The sequence below is a fragment of the Ambystoma mexicanum genome, chromosome 6q, assembly GCF_040938575.1.
Source record: "Ambystoma mexicanum isolate Mex_15411 chromosome 6q, UKY_AmexF1_1, whole genome shotgun sequence".
Taxonomy (NCBI): domain Eukaryota; kingdom Metazoa; phylum Chordata; class Amphibia; order Caudata; family Ambystomatidae; genus Ambystoma; species Ambystoma mexicanum.
Genome location: NC_090937.1, coordinates 274,515,471 through 274,535,820, shown reverse-complemented (window position 1 = coordinate 274,535,820; position 20,350 = coordinate 274,515,471). Strand labels below are relative to the sequence as shown.

Genomic DNA, 20,350 nt, shown 5'->3' with positions numbered 1-20,350 from the left:
ACCTGTATGGTCACGGATCGGATCCAACATTGCATTGAAGTCCCCTGCCCATAATATTTCTCCTTCAGGTATGCCCCCCAGTTGCCTTTCTATCCATTCCAGGGATTCTGTTGTGTCTTGGTTTGGGCCATAATAGTTGACCAAGGTATACAGTTTCCCTTGGATGATCCCTTGCACCACTAGTGCCCTGCCCTCTTGATCCTTAAATACCTTGGTCTGTTGAAATCCCACTTGCGTATGAGGAAACATATCTGTGACAGCCCCAGCCCTTCCCAAATTTGGCCTCTGCTTCTGCTGTTAAATGAGTCTCTTGTAGGAAGGCACCCCCTACTTGGTGGCGTCTCATGTATTGTAGGACTTTTCAGCATTTGGAAGGACAGTTAAGCCCCCTTACGTTCCGGGTAATAAGATTAAGTGTTGCCATGAGGGGTTAAGTCGAAGTGATCCCCTACGGACAGTCGAACCGTCCGAGGCGCAAGTATTGCCGTACACCGATGAATGTGCGTTGACCTCCTTCCCCTTTTTATATTGTTAGCTTCGCCTGCGCCAGTAATCACACCACCCACCTCCCCCACCAACAACCCCAACTCATCAGTGATAGATACCCCCCTAGCCCTATCCCTGTCCTGCACATCCCATCCTGCCCTCACCCCCCCCCGTCCCCACCGACAATCCCAACCTGTCAGTAATGAACATTCCCCCCCACCCTTGGCTGGCATCCCCAACTTGCCAGCTGGTATCCCCAACTTGCCAGCTTGTAGACAGTCAACTTGCTTCTGCTTGGGTGGCAGCTAGTGCCCCGACCGCTCCTCCACAGTTCGCGATAAGGTCCGTCACTGACCCCTCTGTTCCAGCTCTGCTTTCGCCAACTTTAAATTCCCATGATTGCGACCAACTCAAACATCATGGCAGAGTAAATGCCTCGGTCACGCAGCCTCTTCACATCAATGTACGTTCGTCGGGATGCCTGAACCTTATCAGAGAAGTCCGGGAAGATCTTTATTGTGCCTCCTTTGTATGTGAGGGGTACTTTCTCCCAGGTTTTCTGCAGTGCCGTATCCCGATCCCGGTAATTCAGCATTCATGCGTTGATTGGTTGTGATGGGGCTCCGTGGACTGGTTGCCTGCTGCTGGGAACCCTGTAAGCCCTTCCCACCACAAACATGACAGAGAGGTCCTCCCGCCCTAGGGTGGTCCCTATGATCTCCTCCACCATTGCTTCCATGTTCCGTTGGTCAGCTGCCTCGGAGATGCCAATTATGCGCAAATTGTTTCCTCTAGACCTTGACTCTAAGTCTTCCTGCTTGTCCACCAGCGCTTTTAATGCCCTCTTTATTTGTTACAGGTCTCTAGAGGTTGTGGTTGCCCCGTCTTCAACCACTGAGATCCTTCCCTCCGCCTCATCTAGTCTCTCACCATGCTTATCCAGGCGGACTTGCACGTGGTCCACTTTGCAGGTCAGCGTGCCCATCTTCCCGTTCGGGGATTGTATACTGCTTTGCAGCTAGCTGAACATTTCCTTTATATCGTGGAAATAGGTCGAGGTATCGTGGGCGACCTGTGGGTTGCTGCTCTCCGTTAACTGTGTTGTTTCGACGTGCCGAGGCTGTGAAGCAGCCTCAAAGTGGAGCTTGGTCTGTTGTTTGCAACTCGTATTTGCTTTGGTCATCCTCTGATGTGCCACTGTCAGTCAGGGTCACTTTCCACAGGCAATTCTTCTGCGTGAATGGCGTTCCCAGACTTGCAGGCGCGAGCGCTGATTACGTGGCTCTTGGGTGTAAAGTCTTTGTGCCCAGTTCAGATGTTGCTCCAGTAGTCCTGTCTTGAGCCTGGGTCACAGTCTTTTGGGGGTGATCTTATGTTCCACCTATTCAAGTTGGAGCACTGCTTGTGAGTCGATCTCTGGGTCAGCCTTTGGTGATTATAAGAATCTGCAGCAATTCGGGTCAAAGAGACAACCGTCTAGCCTCGTGGTGCGTGTCACTTTGAGCCTTAGCTTTCTGCTTAGAATGCGCACTGCTAGTCTGCCGTCTGTTCCAAGTTCGTGCTCAGTCATTTATCTGGGGGGTTCGCTCCCAGTGCCTGCGCTGTTTGGATTAATTGTGTGTGGACATCCAAAGGGATCGAATGGCATCCGAAGGGGGTGGTGCAGTAGGGGTATACAGTGGTGCGTGGAGAGCCCTACTGCTGTTCCAGCTGGCCTCTGTCTCGTTCTTCCTTGCAGTCACGTTCTTCTGCTATATTAGTGCAGATGCTTCCCGCAAGATGCCCCTGTGTGAAAAAGTGGGGCCCACCTCATGGGTGTTCCTTTTATACTGTTCGTGGTCTGTGCTGCCACTCCCAGTGGTGCCTGGCGTTGGGCTCCCCAATGCTTGAACAGTCAAAGAGATTTGGCACATACCATCCGGTCGCCGGACCCTTGCATTGAGAGGTGGAGCCCCCGGAGAAACTGGATGTGGTGTGCTGCCGGAGGTGTGCACTGATTTTCGGGTGGTCTGGTGAGTTTGCGCTGATGACCTGCTTGCGCCCCCTGTCGGCCCCCTCAGGGGTCTGTGATGGTTGCCCACCGTGATGCTTCCTTGACCCAGTAAGGTGGTAGGTTTTCATGCATTGAGGTCTGGCTGGGGAGCAGGTTGGCTGCGGGGTCGGAGGGTGGTCCCCTTCTTGCCCCCCCCCCCCGTGGTGCCTCAGTACAACTTGTGATGTTGGCCACGGACCAGCGCAATGCGCTGCAAAAGTGAGCTGTTTTACAGTATTGAAGGCAATATACCGGTTATATAGCCTCCACGAGTGTGGAGGGTGCATCTCCCAGCAGTAGCACGCTCTCGTGGCTAAGTTGGCGGTGGAGTGGGGTCCCCTTGATCTCCCTGCACGTCCCGGTATGGGGGCTGACTAGTGACGGAGCTTTCAGCTTCCCGTGGCTGCTTGTATAGCAGGCTCCAGTCCTGCTGCGCATTACCTGGCTGGCTGCGTCACTGCAAGCCGAGTCTCTCAACTTTCACTTGGCGCGTGAGTGGGCTCAGCCTGCTCCCATTCAGCCGAGCGGGGCTCCAGCCAGGAGGATCGGCCGTGGCGACGTGGTGTGACGCCCTGCCTGCCACCCGTGTGCTGGGTCTGTTTGCTGCCGACTCTCACGCGGCATGGCGATGTGGCGGCATCTCTCCGCCGGCCGTTGGGCTCGGGCCGGGTCCTCCCGGTGTACGGTCAGGGACTCGCGTGAGGCTCCCAGCCCTGCTCTTCTCACCAAGACAGCAGCTCTCGAGTTGGTCAGGATACGTGTTCAGATCGCTCTCTCCGACACAGGTGCTGCAGCTCCTCCCCCCTCACTCCGTGGTACGATCCTTATGGCTTCCACACTGGAGCTGCCTCACTCGTTTCTCTGTTGTGCAGGACCCCGAGAGTTTCAAGTTTTCACAGTATGAGCCGAAGGACTTCATATACAATGTCTTGTGTGCCAATTCTGTCTACAGGGCAGTATGACGGCTGGATTTTGAACGGATAATACTCGTGGTGAGGAGAGCTCACAGGGCCATCTTAGTCAGGCTCTCTATCCCCCCCCGACCCCTCCCCGGCTTTTGAATTCTTAAGGTTGCTCGGCGTCATGTCTTCCTGCATTTTTCTGGTGCCAGAGGTCCGACTGAGAATGCGATCCCTTCAGTGGGCTCTCCGGACTCAATGGTCCAAGTTCTCTGGCCGGATGTCGGATCTCCTTCATGGTCCAGTCAAGGTCTCACAGGATCTTCTGTGGTGGGCCAGCGAGGACAATCTAATGAAAGGAGAGCCTTTTTGGCAACCGCGGCCGGAGGTAACGGTAGTGACGGACTCTTCTCTCACAGGGCAGGGAGTTCATGCCAACGATCTGACCATCAGCGGTCGTTGGTCTCCATCGGAGTCCAAACTATACATCAATCTTTTGGAGCTGAGAGCAATCAGGCTAGTACTCGTCTGTGCGGGGGAAGAATGTCCTGATAATGCCGGACAACACAGTGGCCATGCATTACCTCAACAAGAGAGGTCGTCTAGGGTCACTACCTCTGTGCAGGGAGGCAATGCAGCTCTGGTTCTGGCCAATTCAAGAGGGCATCTCCCTAGCGGCGGTTCATCTGGCTGGAGCGGAGAACGTGGCGGCGGATGCTCTGAGCAGGCAGAGCAGTCTCCCACGTGTGGGCACTAGCACAGGAAGACCTTCAAGAGATCTTTGCCCAACCGGAAGTGCGAAAGGTACTGCTCGAGGGAATTTCCTCCGAGAGGAGCTCTAGGAGACGCATTCATCGTGGATTGGTTTTTTTCGACTACTTTACACATTTCCTCCCATCCCCATCATTCCTCAAGTTCTCAGGAGGTTACGACGGTTCGGGACCCGCATGATCCTCATTGCTCCGGATTGGGCCAGGAGAGCGTGATACCCGGACCTTCTAGACATGTCCATCTGTCCTCCAATACGTCTTCCCCAAAGAGAGGATCTTCTCTCGCAAGAGGAAGATCGTGTTCTCCACCCAGAGGTCAAGACACTCAACCTTCATGCATGTTTTCTGAAAGGTTGAGATTGGGACCTTCCGGATGACGTGATGGAGGTGTTGCTTTCGGCCAGGTGGCCAGCAAGTAAGTCCCTGTACCGTTGACGGAAGTTTTGCGACTGACGCAGAGGAAAGAATGTTGATCCTTTTCAGCGCCCATTTCCAAAGGTGCTTTCCTTCTTGCTTTCTTTGGCCCACAGGGATCTTCAGATGGGAACCATTAAAGGTTACCTGGCGGCGCTTTCTATCTTTTAAGCGCTCGTCAGAGGAATGGTTTTATTTTAAGATTCCACTGATCACTCAGTTTCTGAAAGGGCTCACAAACGTGTTCCGGCCGTCGCCTTTTCAGGTGCCAGTCTGAGACTTTAATTTGGTCTTGAAGTTTCTTATGGGTGCTCCTTTTGAACCTTTGCACTCTTGTTCGTTGAGATTGTTAACATTTTAGACTGTATTCTTGGTTGCAGTTACCTCCGCTCGAAGAGTGAGGGAGGTGCAGGCACTTTCTTCGAAGCCACCCTTTACTTTGTTCCATAAGGACAGGGTTGTATTGAGAGTACGTCTGTCCTTCCTACCTAAGGTTGTCAGAATTTCATTTAAGTCCGAAGGTGGTGCTACTTGCCTTCTAAACTCCTCAACCTAGTAAGGACAAGGAGAGTCTCCATAGGTTGGATCCTAGGGGAGCATTGACTCTGGACATTCTAGAAAGATAAAAGCTCAGAGTGGACGACCAGCTCTTTATGGGGTATACGAAACACTTGTGTATAGTCGCGTTATAAATGCCATATCATATCATATACTGCACACTGATTAGGCCAGGCTGTTTCTAAGCAGACCTAGGTGGATCATCCTCACTATTTCTGAATGATATAGGTTGGCTCGCAAGGACCCTCCTGAGGACTTGCGGGCTCATTCCACCAGGGGCATAGCTACATCGACAGCTCTGCAGAGGGGTGTACCGGTAAAGAACATCTGTGATGCTGCAACATGGTCCTCCATACACGTGTTTGTTAAGCATTATACCCTCGATACTTCCCATGCTCAGCCTGTTGCCTTTGGGAAGGCAGTGCTCTATTCTGCCATTTAATTGGGTATGTCTGAATTCTTATCCCTCCTCCACTCATGGATACTGCTTTGGGAGTCTGTTATAGATGAGGAATAAGTTGGAGGACACAATCCATTCGAAGAGCAAGTTACTTACCAACTGGTAACGTTCTTTCGACTGGATGTTCCTCCAATGTATTCATCTTCGCCCTCCCAGCCTAGCCCTCTCAAGAATTTCCCATGCCATTACAGCTTTTGTTCCACCAAGGCTAAGTGCAGTCAATGCTGTATTTTAGGCACATGTGCCACACGTTGTGAGGGGGAAATACATGATCTGAGGCTACGGGTGCTGTGCGTGCTACTTGTAACATCTGATGTCACCCTCGATTGAGGCCTTCTAGGGACATCAACCCAACGCCATCGATGCAAGGCGCCCTCTACCAAACGAAATTCCGAAGCAGCACAGCTGTGGACATCACATGTCCTAGATGAGGAATACGTTGGAGGAACATCCAGTTAAAAGAACGTTACCAGTTGATAAGTAACTTGTTCATCACCACGATTGGGAGCCACGTGCTCTGATCTCCATGAGCATAAGGGTGTGGGCTGCGGCATACAGCCCGGGACATCACCGGACCACCCGGGCATCTTCGCCTTCCACTTTCCTGCCGCACACACAAGAGCAGCAGTTTCCTGTATCTCTCGCCTCGGCTTCACACAAGCTGCAATGCAGAAAGCAAGGGCTTTTCCTTCAGCCATGTCCATAGATTCTCCGGTGGAGAATCTCAACTAATTGCAAGGTAGGTGAGCCTGGATAGGCATCTGGAAGCAGACAAAAGCCGTGGGTGGTCTTCTGGATTCCCCCCCAAAGAGCAGCTTCCTTGCAGGGACCGTGCCCCCTCCTTTTTCTCATCAGCTGTACCGTGTAACAGTTACAGCTGACCCATTCCACAGTCCAGGCGACCAGTTCCACAGTCCAGGAGACCATGGGAGGAGGCATCTCTGTTGTTATCCTAAGATCGTTTGCCAGTTAACCCCCCATCCTGGGACAACCCAAGGCCTATAAATGAGCTACCACCCTAATGGCAGTCTGAACAGCCTCCTTCCTCACATCGAACACACTGATGCAAAACAGTGCAACACAATACTCAGAGTAACAGTTGCATTGTGCTCTTAAATATAAATGTGCTTTGACCAAATATATGGGGTTATTTATTTATTTAATAGAAGTGACACCAGTAAATGCAGTATAAACTGGGGTTCCACTATATCTTCCACTGTGATCTGTCATCCCTTTAGTCTGTGTCCTGATGTCTACCCCCACTAGGTTTTAATCTTGGAAGCAAGGCCATAAACTGCTTTAAGGGCTTGTGCAATTTTTGAGGTCACTAGAACATTAATTCTCTAGTAGTCTTGACATGTGGTGTAAAATAAGTCCCGTAACATTCTGGTTATGAAAGGAGCTTGACTATTTGGTATTAGATTCTCCTTGGTTTTAACTTAATTAACCAGTCTCTCTTGTGTCTATATAGTCAATACAACAAGCAGGAATGTTTGTCTTGCTACTTCATTATCTTACTGGATTGTACCATGCATTGGCTTTTGGTCTAGTGCCCAAAAGGTGTTTTTTATACACCACCTATCTCTGCCAGTGTTGTTTTAATTGGCTTCCCAAACACATGTCCTTATCAAGAATGTCTATATAACTTATGTGGGCCACTTCACAAATGTCCCCCCTTTAGATGCAGATTCCAAAGAAAATGTAATTTTTTGTCAAGCTGCTCTTGCAGCCTGTTCATTTAAAGTTTGCCATCTAGTTCTTCTTATGAGCTCTTCCCAGTCCATTAGGGTTGCGAATGTGTAGAAGTTGGAAAGAGAAGTTGCCTTTGTTAGGCAGAAACCTGTGCAGTTCCCTTAGGGACCACTGCAAAACGTTTAAGACTATAGGTGTTAGCAGTAAACCCAATTGGTAGCAGTATATACCACCCAGATTTACCTGGTAGCTGTGGCTGAGCAGTCAAACTTCTCTCAAGAAGAGTTAGGCAGCATATAGAGTATACACATTAGGTACAAAAATACAGTAGCACAAGCAAACACTGACCAGAGCTTTGGTATAAAAGTATATAATTATTTATTTAAAAACTCACTTGTAAAAATACACTGGCACTAATATGTCAAGCAAGTTCAAACACAGTCACTAGAAATATATGCACCTCCCTGATTAATTATTCGACAAGTCTTAGGAAAAGAACACCACTTATTATCAACACAGAAGTGAGCGCTCAACCAAGATGGCACTCCAATAATTATTTAATAAGGGAGGGAAAAGGCAGAAATAGGAAAACACACAATACCAACACTTTTTAAAGAACCACACCAAGTCAAGAAAGGCAGGGTTTACTGTAGAGCAAAAAGTTCATAGGCCAGGCCCACACTCGGAGAGAGCAAGGCGGAATGTGCCCAAGATCACACAGTTGAAGTACACTTTAAAAGTCTTTGCAGATAGTTCCAAAAGGAGTCAGATCAGTTCAGAAAAGTTAGTTAACAGGTCCGAGGTCACCCCAGGATAGAGAGTCAAGGATTTACGGGACACCTTGGACGGTCTGTTGCAAAGGAGACCAGGCGGGACACAGTACCTGAAATGGTGAGGAAGCTCCAGCAGGTCAGTTGTTCCTTGCAGCGGGTGCAAGTCGGTGCTTCGTCCAGGGGAAGAGAAGATCTCGACGTGGAGGAAAGCTGGAGGTCGTTGCACTGCCAGGGAAGAAACCAGCCGCGGAGTTTCCCGATTAAAAGGTACTACCCTTTTATTCGCGGTAGTGGTGAAGCGTGGCGATCGGGCCGCCGGGGTGCTTGACACGGGCGATTCGACCACGAGACGATCCAAGAAGGTGAAAAAAGGGCGAATTGGTTAACCCCACCAGCTCAAAGAAAGAAGACTCTCCTCGAAGAAGATCTTCTCTGTCGTTGGTAAGTGGTGAGTCGGTTCAGCAGGGCTCCACCGGTGGTGTCGTCGTTGCAGGTCGGCTCAGCTTCTCCCTCTTCGGATTCTTTAGGTCCTGTGGCGACTTCTGAAGTTCCAGTCCCCAAAGCCCTGCTTTAATGCAGAAAACCCCCATTCATCAGTCCTAGCTGTCACTCAAACATGCTGGGCCAATCACACAAGAGTGCGACTTGAGTTGCCGAGGCAACTCAGTCCAGGGTGCCTATTCCCCCCTCCCACACAGCCTGTAGACCCAGACAGAGTGGCACCACTTTTGGAGGCTTCTCTGCAGAAGCCCTCCAAAAGTGGAACAAAGGGCTCGACTTGGGTTGGAGTTACAGAGGCGAACCCAAATGCCATTTTAAAACCGAGTCCTGGCAAAAAGACCCAACCGGGGAATAAATATTAAATAAATAACCCGGCGGTATCTTTAACATTGCACCAAAAAAAATGGTGCGTTTAAAATGAATGGGAAAATCCCATAAGAAATATTCCTTTGGAATATTTCGCATGGAACAGCTGCCACCAGCCAGAAACTCGACAAGGGGGGACTGGACAGTGCCCCCTTGAAAAATAGACCCAGGGGCAATCGAATTAACCCTACCAGTACTTACACAATATGATGGTTTGTACTGGTTCTGTTCATAATTTAAGACTAGTAAAGTCAGTGGTGACTTTACATGCCCTGGGAGACAGTAGTCCGTCCCAGGGTATGGAGTCTATGATTGGGGACCACTATGACACCCCTGTGTTACTGCACTGAGGGTGCTGTGTAACACACTTACCAAAGACACATGAAGCCCCTAGGGAGTAAAAGACCACCATAGCCCATAAAACACATTACAAAGCCAAAGGACATTCTCAAATCATGCCTAAGAGTGGGAGAAAAGAGTCTCACTCTTAGCAGGAGAAAACAAATAAACCCCATAAATCCAGCAAAGTTGCTGGGGGACTCACTAGGTTTCGCAAATTAATCTTTTCAGAGAATTCTCCCTAACAGCCTTCTATAGTCAGTGCTAGAAGTGCTAGAATTATACCAAAAAAGCAGTGAGACTGTGGCTCCGGTGGGGCACTGTGGAGGCGGAAGCATGATGCAACACGTGTGGAGGGTTTCAGCTATTGCAGGTTGCCAGCCAGGTGGGTGCAACCCCCAAAAGGAGGTCCCCCTGTATGTGTTTAATTTTTTCCTGGTGACCGTCAGGTATGGCGATATATAAATGTTTCATCTAACACCTCCATGAGCTGCTTCAACGTGGCTTGAAACTAGAACAACTTCCTCTGTCATTAACTGAATTTGGCAATGTATTCTAAAGCCTGGTTGCCAAGACAGAAAGTCTTTTAACTCCTCTCGTCTGAAAGTGAGTCCTAGAGAGGGAAGGGTCTGTAATCTTCCATAGGCCAAGGTTCTATCTTGGGATTTACCACTTGATGCTAATCCTAAAGTAGGCAGGAGCAGCTCCATTGATACATTTGGAGGTGATGCAGGTTTGTTCTTAACTGAATTCTCTAATGAGTGTAATTGAAGTATCCACCAGCCCTCAAGGAGTGCATTACAATAGTCAAAGCAACTATTTAAGGCTCTTAGCACAACTGCACACTGGTCCAGTGGCATGAAGAGAAACATCCCACATAACCACCTGATATGATAGCATCCTGTATATGAATGCCCAGGACCTTTATCAAATATAACGTCTACCATTTACTTTGAGATGACAACTTGACACGTTTCTCCAAAATCAGGAAAAGATGGCATGTGGGGAGGGGGGTTCCTTCTTAGTGTTAGCGCAACCTCCTCCATCTTCCCCACTAGAGTCTATCCAGATTGAGATGTCTACCCGAATTTGTGACTATTTGATCAATCAGATTTAAATTCAGCTTTAACAGCTATAGAGTGATACATTCATGGGTATGCTTTAATTAACGAAAATAATCATTCTAGAATGGTGAAAATGGTGGTAAAAAAGTAGCAGAACTATTAACAGTTAAAAATAAAATTAGTGGTACTCCGTACTATAGTTATGCCTGTAACCTTAGTCGATTCACAATGCCAACCCTCCCCTTCTTCCTAGCTGCATATGGAGGCAAGATAATCTCTAACTGGCTAGCTCCATCAGCGGAACTATAGGGCATCATTTCATAAAGTATCCCCATAGTAATGCAGATCTTGAGTTTGAATGGTAAATAACTTTTCTTTTTTTTTGTCATAAATTCCATAGATGTAGCTAATGCCCTGTGCTATTGTAACATTGTGACACAAGTTAATATCTTTGGAAATTGACTCACACCTATGATTGTAGGTGTGATCCGGATCAGTCATGGTGCGAGTGTGCCTAGGTTTAAGGTAGTGAGGCCCCCTTCTGCTTTTTTCTCATTGATTTGAAATTTGAGTTGCAGAATTACTTTAATACAAAAAGGTCAGCATATTCAGTTTGGTGATTTCCGTCATGCACTTTGATATATAGAGTATTTATTGTGGTTTCAGAATAGCAGCGCATACTTTGTGTACATATCGGAAAACCCCCAGAAGCATCCCTTAATAGGTGCAATTAGATTTTCAAATGCACTTGAGTGTACCTTACGCCTTATCTTAAAGAAGGTCAATACAAATAGCTCAAACAGGAGAAAGAGGCTAAAAATTAAAGAGCACTTCTAAAATAGGCGAGAGGAGTGTGGATTGGCAAGATTTCTTTTTAAAATTTGGTGTGATGTCCTGCACTTTAATTTCCTTTCCTAATAGTGGTATTATTTTTTAGGCAAGTAAACATATATTCTAACTGTAAAACGTATATCTTTTTCTAAGCCCCACTACATTGCATCTAGTAATTCACACAAATGAAAAGATGCACGTTTACCTAACAGTTCCGCCTATAATTAGACAATAATATTAAAGCTTCTTCTTGTGCCATTGCTTTGCTGGTACCGTTGGTCTGAACGTATCCATGGAGCTCTCTGGGTGGAAGCAGAGGGCAGACTACTGCTATGTGTCGGTTGTTCCCTTTTTAATGTGAGTATTCTATTACTGCTATTTTTTTGTTGGTATTGTTTTCTTGTCAGGGAGTAAAAGTGACTAGTATGATGCTCATCTATAGGGCTGAGTGTGCCTGTTTCTTGGGGGACGGATTGGAATTGGGTCCATTTAGTTTTATAGCTAGCTTGTGTTGTATATTATGCTTTGAGAATATTAGACTTCTTCATACCTTAATTTGTGTGTTTTTCTGTTTAGACAGTGGAAATGAAGCAGAGTGTGAGAAAGGATTAATGGAATTGCTGCAGGAACTACCCGATTTACATCGTCACCTGCTGAAATATCTCTGTCAGTTCTTGAAACAAGTAGCAAAGCACCACTTTCAGAATCGAATGAATATATTTAATCTTGCCACTGTTTTTGGACCAAACTGTTTTCAGTAAGTTATATTCTTTTTTATTTTCTGGGGGGGTGGAGGATGAGCCGTTTTAAATTTTTCCATACCTCTGTTTTATTCAGTGGTTCAAGATATTCCCAGTCCGTCCTTTTATTAAGATTTTGAAAGGGTTGTGTTCTAGTCTAATATAGTGTTATTGTCCATGGCATCAGTAATTATCACTGGATACCAACCAACGAGTTATGGTCTTATGCATTGAGTGCTCACCGGATCACTAACGCTATTTAGCAGTTATCGCCTCTCAAGGAAATTACTGGCCAAAATCTTTGCATTCACTTTAGCTGACTATTGATCAATATGTTGCTGTTCTAATATATTGATGAAGCTTGAGGTGGCTGGCCGTACTGACCGGTAACCCACCACTGCCAAGTTGCGAGTGTCATTTTTAAGGACCAAGCGCCATTACTTGCATCTATTTCCCACTGGCACTGTATTACTTGCTGAGAATCCTCCCACTGCAGGCTGCAAGTGTTTCCCACCTCCTCTTGATAAAGTTAGGGTATTGACTTGGTCACTCGCCTCTGCCCCTTCCTCTAACTCCTCCTTCTCTCCATGTCCCGTGGGCGATTTATATCCCCACCACTGGGGAGAGTTTTTATCCATTTTACCTTCTGGGGGCAGAGGTCAAAAAGGGGGATATCGACTCTGAGAGCCCTGGCATTACTATCTTTGGTACTGGTATCACTCTCCCCATGATGCAGATGTTAATAGTTGCTTTCAGGTAGAGGTTGGGATCTCCGTGAACACACAAGTTGCGTCAGGGAATTGTGGTGGAGCTTCTCGGTGTACAAGAGGTCAGCACGGATTGCTGTTTTCTTACTATCCTGAGTGCTTTGCTAGGAGACCGTGAACGGCTATGGGGAGGCAACATGTTCTGTCCGTTTCTCCCTTCGTCCAAACCACTGTCCAGGCCCCTGAGTCTGGACACTCATCTTATTTTTGGAACAGATGCACCAGGTATTGAGGTTCTTCCTCTTCTGTCCACCTGAGTTGGTCTTCTGCCTCAGGATAGGGGTTGGGTCCAGTATGGAGAAGCCCTATTTCGAATGGATTGTGTCCTCCCACGTATTCCTCATTTTATGATAAATCGTTATCTCCAGCTTCGCTGCTTCGGAAAAAAATATTCTCGGCAGAGGGTGCTGTGCTCGAGGTCGTGGCGTTGATTGTCCCTCGACGGACTCCGTACTCTGTCGACGTCACCGATGGCATAAATAGATGGAGCCGCGCCCGTTGCTTCAGTTCCGTTTTTCGATCGCTTCGTTATCGAGAACGGCACGCTAGAGATTTTCAGTGAAGAAAATGTCTTCTTCGACTCCTTCGACACACAAGACTGGGTTCAAGAAGTGCGTAGATTGTGGATCGAAAATGTCGATCATGGATCCCCACCGAGTTTGTCTCTGGTGTCTCGGTTCCAGTCACCGGACCGACGACTGTGGTTCCTGGCAATCCATGACAGAGAAAGCTCTTCGTGAGAGGAGAGTTAAACTGTCGGTGGGGAGGGATGCCTCTAAGAAGGCCAAAAAACATAAGAAAGCAACTGATTCGAAGGAATCGGATCGCCATAGGCATTCAAAGATATCTCGATCTAGGAGTAGATCGAGACACTCTTCTTCCTCGTCCAAAAAAATGAAGAGGAGACATAGATCTTCTGAGTCGACCGAAGAAATTCGATGTCCGACAAAATCGGATTCTCCCAGAAAATGGGAAGAATTTCGTAAAAAGATGATGGAGGTATTCGAGAATGCGGCCCGACCCCCTCGAATGAACCTCGGAAGAGCCATACCCCTAAGGTCGCTCCGTTGGACGACAAAGGGAAGTCTAAGACTACCTTGGTAAAAACCGGTAGTGTCGAGGATACTCAAAACTCGAGTCGACAACAAGTCGTCGAGGACTCTTCGAGCGTCAAGTACCTCTCCGGTGCCATATAAAAACCATAAGTCGTCGAAGGCTTTGACGACTTCATCAACGCCATCGGCGTCAACCGTTTCGGCATCGAAACCAAAAATAACCTTGACGCCTGTATCGAAGTCCTCTTCGAAGTCATCGAAGATTCCTTCGACAACTTCGAAGGATTTTTCCATTCATTTGATGCGTATGGTAGAGGAAGAAAGAAGATTTACTCCGTTGCCCAGGTCAGACTTTAAATCCATGTCCCCATATTATGAGGAATCTGGCTCGGAGGAAGAGGAAGTCACTCCCTTTGGATTTTCATATGGCACAAAACAAGTTCCTGAGGAACTCATTGATCAAGAGTCCAAAATGAGAGACCTGAGTGACACTCTACATTCTGCCAGTGGAATTGACACCTCCCCAGAATTAGAGTTTGCCAGACCTGATCCTGCAGAACATGCAGACTCAGGGTACAGGAGTCTTATGACCAGAGTAATTGAGTATATGGGTTGGGGTAACACTTCACCCATTTTTGAACAAGATGACTTGACGGATATAATTGTCAGAGGTCCTCAAAAAGATCCAGTTCTCCCCTTTCACAGGGCTCTTCAGAGGAGGGTGGAGAAAAACTGGGAAAAGCCTGAGAGCATTGCTGCTGCAGATAGTAATGTCCCCAAGAAATACAGACCAGCTGGTACGGATCCTGAAAACTTAAACAGGCATCCGACTCCAGAAAGTCTAGTTATTCAAGCAGCATCCACATCAAAGCAAACTGCATATCCCCCTATCCCTCCAGATAGAGAGGATCAAAAGTTGATGCCTGGGCACGTAAAGTTTTCACTTCAGGCAGTATGCCCTGAAATTGACAAATGTCACCTGTACCCTGGCCAGGTTTACCCATATCCTGTGGGAATGTATTTTGGCGGCGGCTGAGCATATTCCGGAAGGCGAGGAGAGGGAAGGCTTCCTGAATATAGTCAAAGACGGGAAGGAGGCAATGGGGGAATGTCTCCAGTCTGGACTGGATACTGCTGATAGTATCAGCAGATCCATGGCTGCAAGCATTGTGCTATGCAGATTTGCATGGTTGAGGAAGTCGGGGTTTGCACCAGATGTGCAAGCCAGACTCCTCAACATGCCCTTTGATGGCTCGAGGCTGTTTGGCAGTAAGGCTGATGAAAGCCTAGAAAAACTTCAGACCTCGAAAGAGGCAGCTAAATCGCTTAGTGCCTCCATGCGCCAGCCTCTAAAACCCTATTCCGGCTCATCTTCCTGGAGGGGTCGTTCTTTTCGTTACTACTCCTCATTTGGTAGAGGAAAAGGACAGGCTTCTCAAAGGGGCAAAAGAAACTTCCCTCGTGGAGCACGAGGAAGAGGTGCCAAATCAGCCTCAGGAGCGGCATCTGTACCCTCAGCCACTCCTGCAGCCGCCTCCAAAATCCCTTTGAGACCTTGTTGCACAAAACACCAGTGGGAGGCAGGATCTCTCAGCATCTGAAGGAATGGAGGGGCATTACCTCAGATGCTTGGGCACTGGAAACAGTAGCTCAAGGTTACTGTCTCCCCTTCCAAAAAAGGCCTCAGAATCATCCACCGGGAGCCAACTCCGTAAAAACTCAAGACCCGCTCCTGTTGCAGGAAATTTTAACCCTTCTAGAGAAAGGTGTCATAGAACAGGTACCTGTAGCGGAGAGGAACAGGGGTTGGTACTCCCCATATTTTCTCATCCCAAAAAAGGACAGAGGACTGAGACCCATCTTGGACTTGAGAAACTTGAACAAGTTCCTCAGGAAGGACAAGTTCAAGATGGTCACTCTTTCTCAGATCCTTCAGGCTCTCCAACTCCAAGATTGGTTGGTATCATTGGACCTTCAGGATGCTTACTTTCATGTGCCAATCCATCCAAAGCACAGAAAGTACCTGAGCTTCACGATTGGCAACTCTCATTATCAGTTTCGGGTTCTGCCATTCGGGTTGACCTCCGCCCGAAGGTTTTCACCAAACTGTTGGCAGTTGTGGCAGAGAGTCTCAGGAGAGGGGGTATTCACATCTACCCCTACCTGGACGACTGGTTGATCAGAGCAAGTTCTCCAAAACAAGCTCAGGAACATCTTTCGATCACTTGCCACTTCCTCCACAAATTGGGCTTCTCCCTCAATTTCAAGAAGTCCCATATGATACCATCCCAAAAGCTCCAGTTTATCGGAGCAGTCTTGGATACTTCCTCGGGAAAAGCCTCACCTCCCGAAGTGAGAGCTCTCCACATCCAGCAGATGGTAACGAAGTTCCAGAATGCCCAACATCTACCGGCCTTCGATTTTCTCAGGTTGCTCCGCCTCATGGCATCGTGCATTTTCCTAGTACCAGAGGCCAGGTTGAGAATGTGATCCCTTCAATGGGCACTCAGAACTCAGTGGTCCCAGTTCTCAGGGAATATGTCGGATCTTCTGCAAGTCCTGAGCGCAGTTGCTCAGGATCTTCTATGGTGGGCTTGCAATGACAACATTCTCAAGGGAGAATCTTTTTGGCAACCATGGCCGGAGATAACAGTAGTGACGGACGCCTCACTCAAGGGGTGGGGAGCACACACCAACGATCTGACAATCAGCGGTCGTTGGTCTCCATCGGAGTCCAAACTTAACATCAACCTTTTGGAGCTGAGGGCAATCAGATTAGCACTGAAGGCCTTTCTGCCCTCTGTACAGGGAAAAAATGTCCTGTTAATGACGGACAACACGGTGGCCATGTACTACCTCAACAAAGGAGGAGGAGTAGGGTCACTACCACTGTGCAGAGAGGCAATGCAGCTATGGTTCTGGGCAATACGAGAAGGAATCTCTCTATCGGCAATTCACCTAGCCGGAGAGAAGAACACGGCGGCAGACGCTCTAAGCAGGCAGTGCATGGTCTCTCACGAGTGCGAGCTGGCTCAGGAAGCCCTTCTGGAGATCTTCGCCCTTTGGGGAACCTCTCAAGTGGATCTGTTCGCCACCGCGAACAGGAAGTGCGATCAGTACTGCTCAAGGGAATTTCCTCAAAGAGGAGCTCTGGGAGATGCATTCGTAGTGGAGTGGAAGTTTCCACTGCTGTACGCGTTTCCCCCAGTCCCCGCGATTCCTCAAGTAATCAGGAGGTTGAGAAAGTTCAGGAAAACCATGATCCTAATTGCTCCGGATTGGGCCAGGAGGACGTGGTACCCGGACCTTCTAGACATGTCCATCTGCTCTCCAATACGTCTTCCACAAAGAGAGGATCATCTCTCGCAAGAGGAAGGTCGGGTTCTCCATCCAGAGGTCAAGACACTCAACCTTCACGCATGGTTTCTGAGAGGTTGATATACAAGGATTGGGATCTTCCAAATGACGTAATGGAAGTCTTGCTTTCTGCCAGAAGGCCAGCAACAAAATCTTTGTACAGATGTCGCTGGAACAGGTTTAGTAACTGGTGCAAAGATAATGATGTGGACCCTTTTCAATGTGGCACTCCAGTAGTGCTCTCTTTTCTGTTACATCTAGCCAATCTGGGGCTCCAGATCAGAACAATAAAAGGATACCTTGCTGCGCTGTCCATTTTCAAGCGCCCTTCGGAAGAGGTTTCATATTTCAAAATACCATTAATCATGCAATTCTTAAAAGGGCTTACTAACGTATACCCTCCAGTACCTTTTCATGTCCCAATTTAGGATTTAAATTTAGTACTAACATTTTTGACTTGCATACCTTTTGAGCACTTCTAACACTAAAAACTGTCCTTCTTGTGGCCCTATCATCAGCCCGCAGGGTTAGTGAACTTCAGGCTCTCTCATGCAAACCACCATATACTGTTTTTTATAAGGATAAGGTTAAACCTTCCTTTTTACCAAAGGTAGTTTCGGACTTTCATTTGTCACAAAAAATACCACCAACATTTTATCCTCCTCATTTGGGCAAGGAAGAGGAGAGACTGCACAGACTAGATCCCAAGAGGGCTCTTAGTTTTTACATCGCAAGGATGTCTAAATTACGACAAGATGACCAACTGTTTGTAGGGTATACTGGTCATAAACTGGGTTTATCAGTAACAAAACAGACCATATCCCGCTGGATCATTTTGGCCATAATTGAATGCTACAGATTGGCGGGAAAAGACCCACCAGATGGGCTTCAAGCCCATTCTACAAGGGGAATGGCTACTTCTGTGGCTCTAAAGAGGTGAGTTCCGGCAGTAGATATTTGTTCAGCTGCAACTTGGAAAACAATGCATACTTTTATCAAGCATTACTGCTTGGATACTGCCTCCTCCAATGAGGGGTTACTTGCCAAGGCAGTTCTGCATTCTGTCCATGAAAACTGTAATTAGTACTCCCACCTCCAAAATTGCCACTGCTATGGGAGTCTATCATAAGATGAGGAATACGTAGGAGGACACAATCCATTCGAAGAACAAGTTACTAACCAACTGTAACGTTCTTTCGACTGGATGTTCCTCCCACGTATTCCTCATCGACCCTCCCATCCTACCCCGCAGTACAGTTTACGTTTTCTTACACTTTCCTCTCACGAAGAATGTATCTGTCATAGGGCACGCCTGGGTGTTCCTCCTATATGTTCATCGAAAAAAAAGAACTGAAGCAACGGGCGCGGCTCGAGCTATTTATACCATCGGTGACATCGACAGAGTACGGAGTCCGTCGAGGGACAATCGACGCCACGACCTCAAGCACATGCCCTCTGCTGAGAATTTTTTTTTCCGAAGCAGCGAAGCTGGAGATAACGATTTATCATAAGATGAGGAATACGTGGGAGGAACATCCAGTCGAAAGAACGTTACAGTTGATACGGTTTCCCGCAGGCATGACATCTTCTAATCTCTGGATGGTGTGAACGTCCAGGTTTTAGCTAGTCTTATCTTTGGCTTTGGTTCTGAGATTGGAATGTTTGAACTGGGTCTCCTCACGGTTGGTCTCTCTTCTCTCCCACCCACCACTAGTTTTGTGTCACTTGGTTTCTTGGGTACCCCCCCTTATTTCCCTGACCTACATGGCTCTTTGGTTGGCATTAGCTGTTTGTATGGCTGCTTTTGATTTGGTTTAATGTAATTGCCAGGTAACCGTCTGAAAATAAAGAAGTTGTGGTCCTATGAACTGTTTAAGGACTAGGTTGCCTTTCATGTCGTCATAGTTATTTTCTGCCAACTATTTATTGAGGAGATCCCTTACTTGATGGGCCAGTTCTCGGGATGTTTCTCCTTCAATAAACCTAGATGCAGAAGGTGAAATCTGTAATGGTTGCGGTATTGTCCCAATATTTGTAGGATGCCTCTCCAAGTCATCCGTAAAGTTCTCAATCAGGATTGAGGGCATGAAAGGCTTGTTGTGCTTTGCCAGTTAGCATTTAGGCAACATATATGGCACAACGATCCTGGTGCCACCCACTTTTTCAACAACTCTATTCTCCTGTATTAAGTTTTTGTAGGATGGTTGTTGGTGCTGTGGGTTGCTCTCTTCTCTCAGCAATCACATCCTATAGTGCAGTGATTGTTTCTTGGTGTTGATGACTAATGACCAGTTGGCAATCCACCAGGCCCCTCAACAGGTCTACCATTGATGTACGAATGGCCTTTCTGGGAACTGGGAACTTTTCCGGTCTGGAGTACGTTTTCCTCTTTTTCATCTGAGCTAGTGGGGGGCTCCTCTGCTGGAAAGTGTGGTGAGGTGGAAGGTCTTGATGCCCACTTCCTTGGGTCTTTTTCCAATGGCTGGCCCTCTCTCATGCCTCTTATTTGATCCTGCAGACCTTTCTTGATCTTGTCTACCAGGATCGTAGATTCTTGTCAGTTGGTCTCAGCTGGGTTAAATTCTGACCCAGCAGGCTCCCAGGAGTGCGTCACAGCACAGAGGTGGTCACTGTGGCAACGCTGGTGCCGGAGCCCTAGAGCATTTCCAGCCGCAATACTGGTTTGACAGCTTCCACCCACGAAACCAAAAAGAAAACCTTCTTTCTCCAGCATGGGGTCTGGCATGGATTCACATGCTCATGAATATTCCCCGTCGTCAGGCTGGGAATCCTCGGTAAAGAAAAAAACAAGTATCAGTTTAGTTTCTGATCTGTCTTTCGTAGTAATAACCAATCACTGGTCTCTGCGTCATACTGACCACAGCCAATGACTGCCCTCTACCTAAGCACCGCCTCTGGCAGCCATCTTCAGATTTTTACCGCACGTTCATGTGTTGGGATCCTCGTGCTATTGCTCTCGAGCGTTAGTGCTATTTTTTCACGTTTTCGGTCAAAAGAGCCTCAAGCTCCACCGACTCTCCATCCGATCAACGGGGACCCGTGTCGGATTCGTCTGCGCCCCTCAGGGGTGAAGATTTCGTCGAGCTACGTTTTTGGAGGACAAGACGCACGTGGAGAAGGACTGTGCGTTTTGCGGCAATATGTCGGAGCGGACCATGAAGGACCGCCATCAACGCCTCGCCAACTGGCTGGAAGGGAAGAGCCCGTCAGGCGAGAAGAGGAAGA

The 20,350-nt window shown here is 47.8% G+C and overlaps 1 protein-coding gene across 4 annotated transcripts in view; it reads left to right on the top strand.

Annotated features, from left to right (window-relative positions):
- The window catches only part of FAM13A (family with sequence similarity 13 member A), a 2,868,510-nt gene that overhangs the window by 494,516 nt on the left and 2,353,644 nt on the right, over positions 1–20,350 (top strand). For all 4 annotated transcript variants that reach the window (XM_069630746.1, XM_069630744.1, XM_069630745.1 and 1 more), the window contains one exon: positions 11,762–11,942. In XM_069630746.1, coding sequence (XP_069486847.1) covers positions 11,762–11,942 — 181 coding nt within the window. The remainder of the gene's footprint in view (positions 1–11,761; positions 11,943–20,350) is intronic.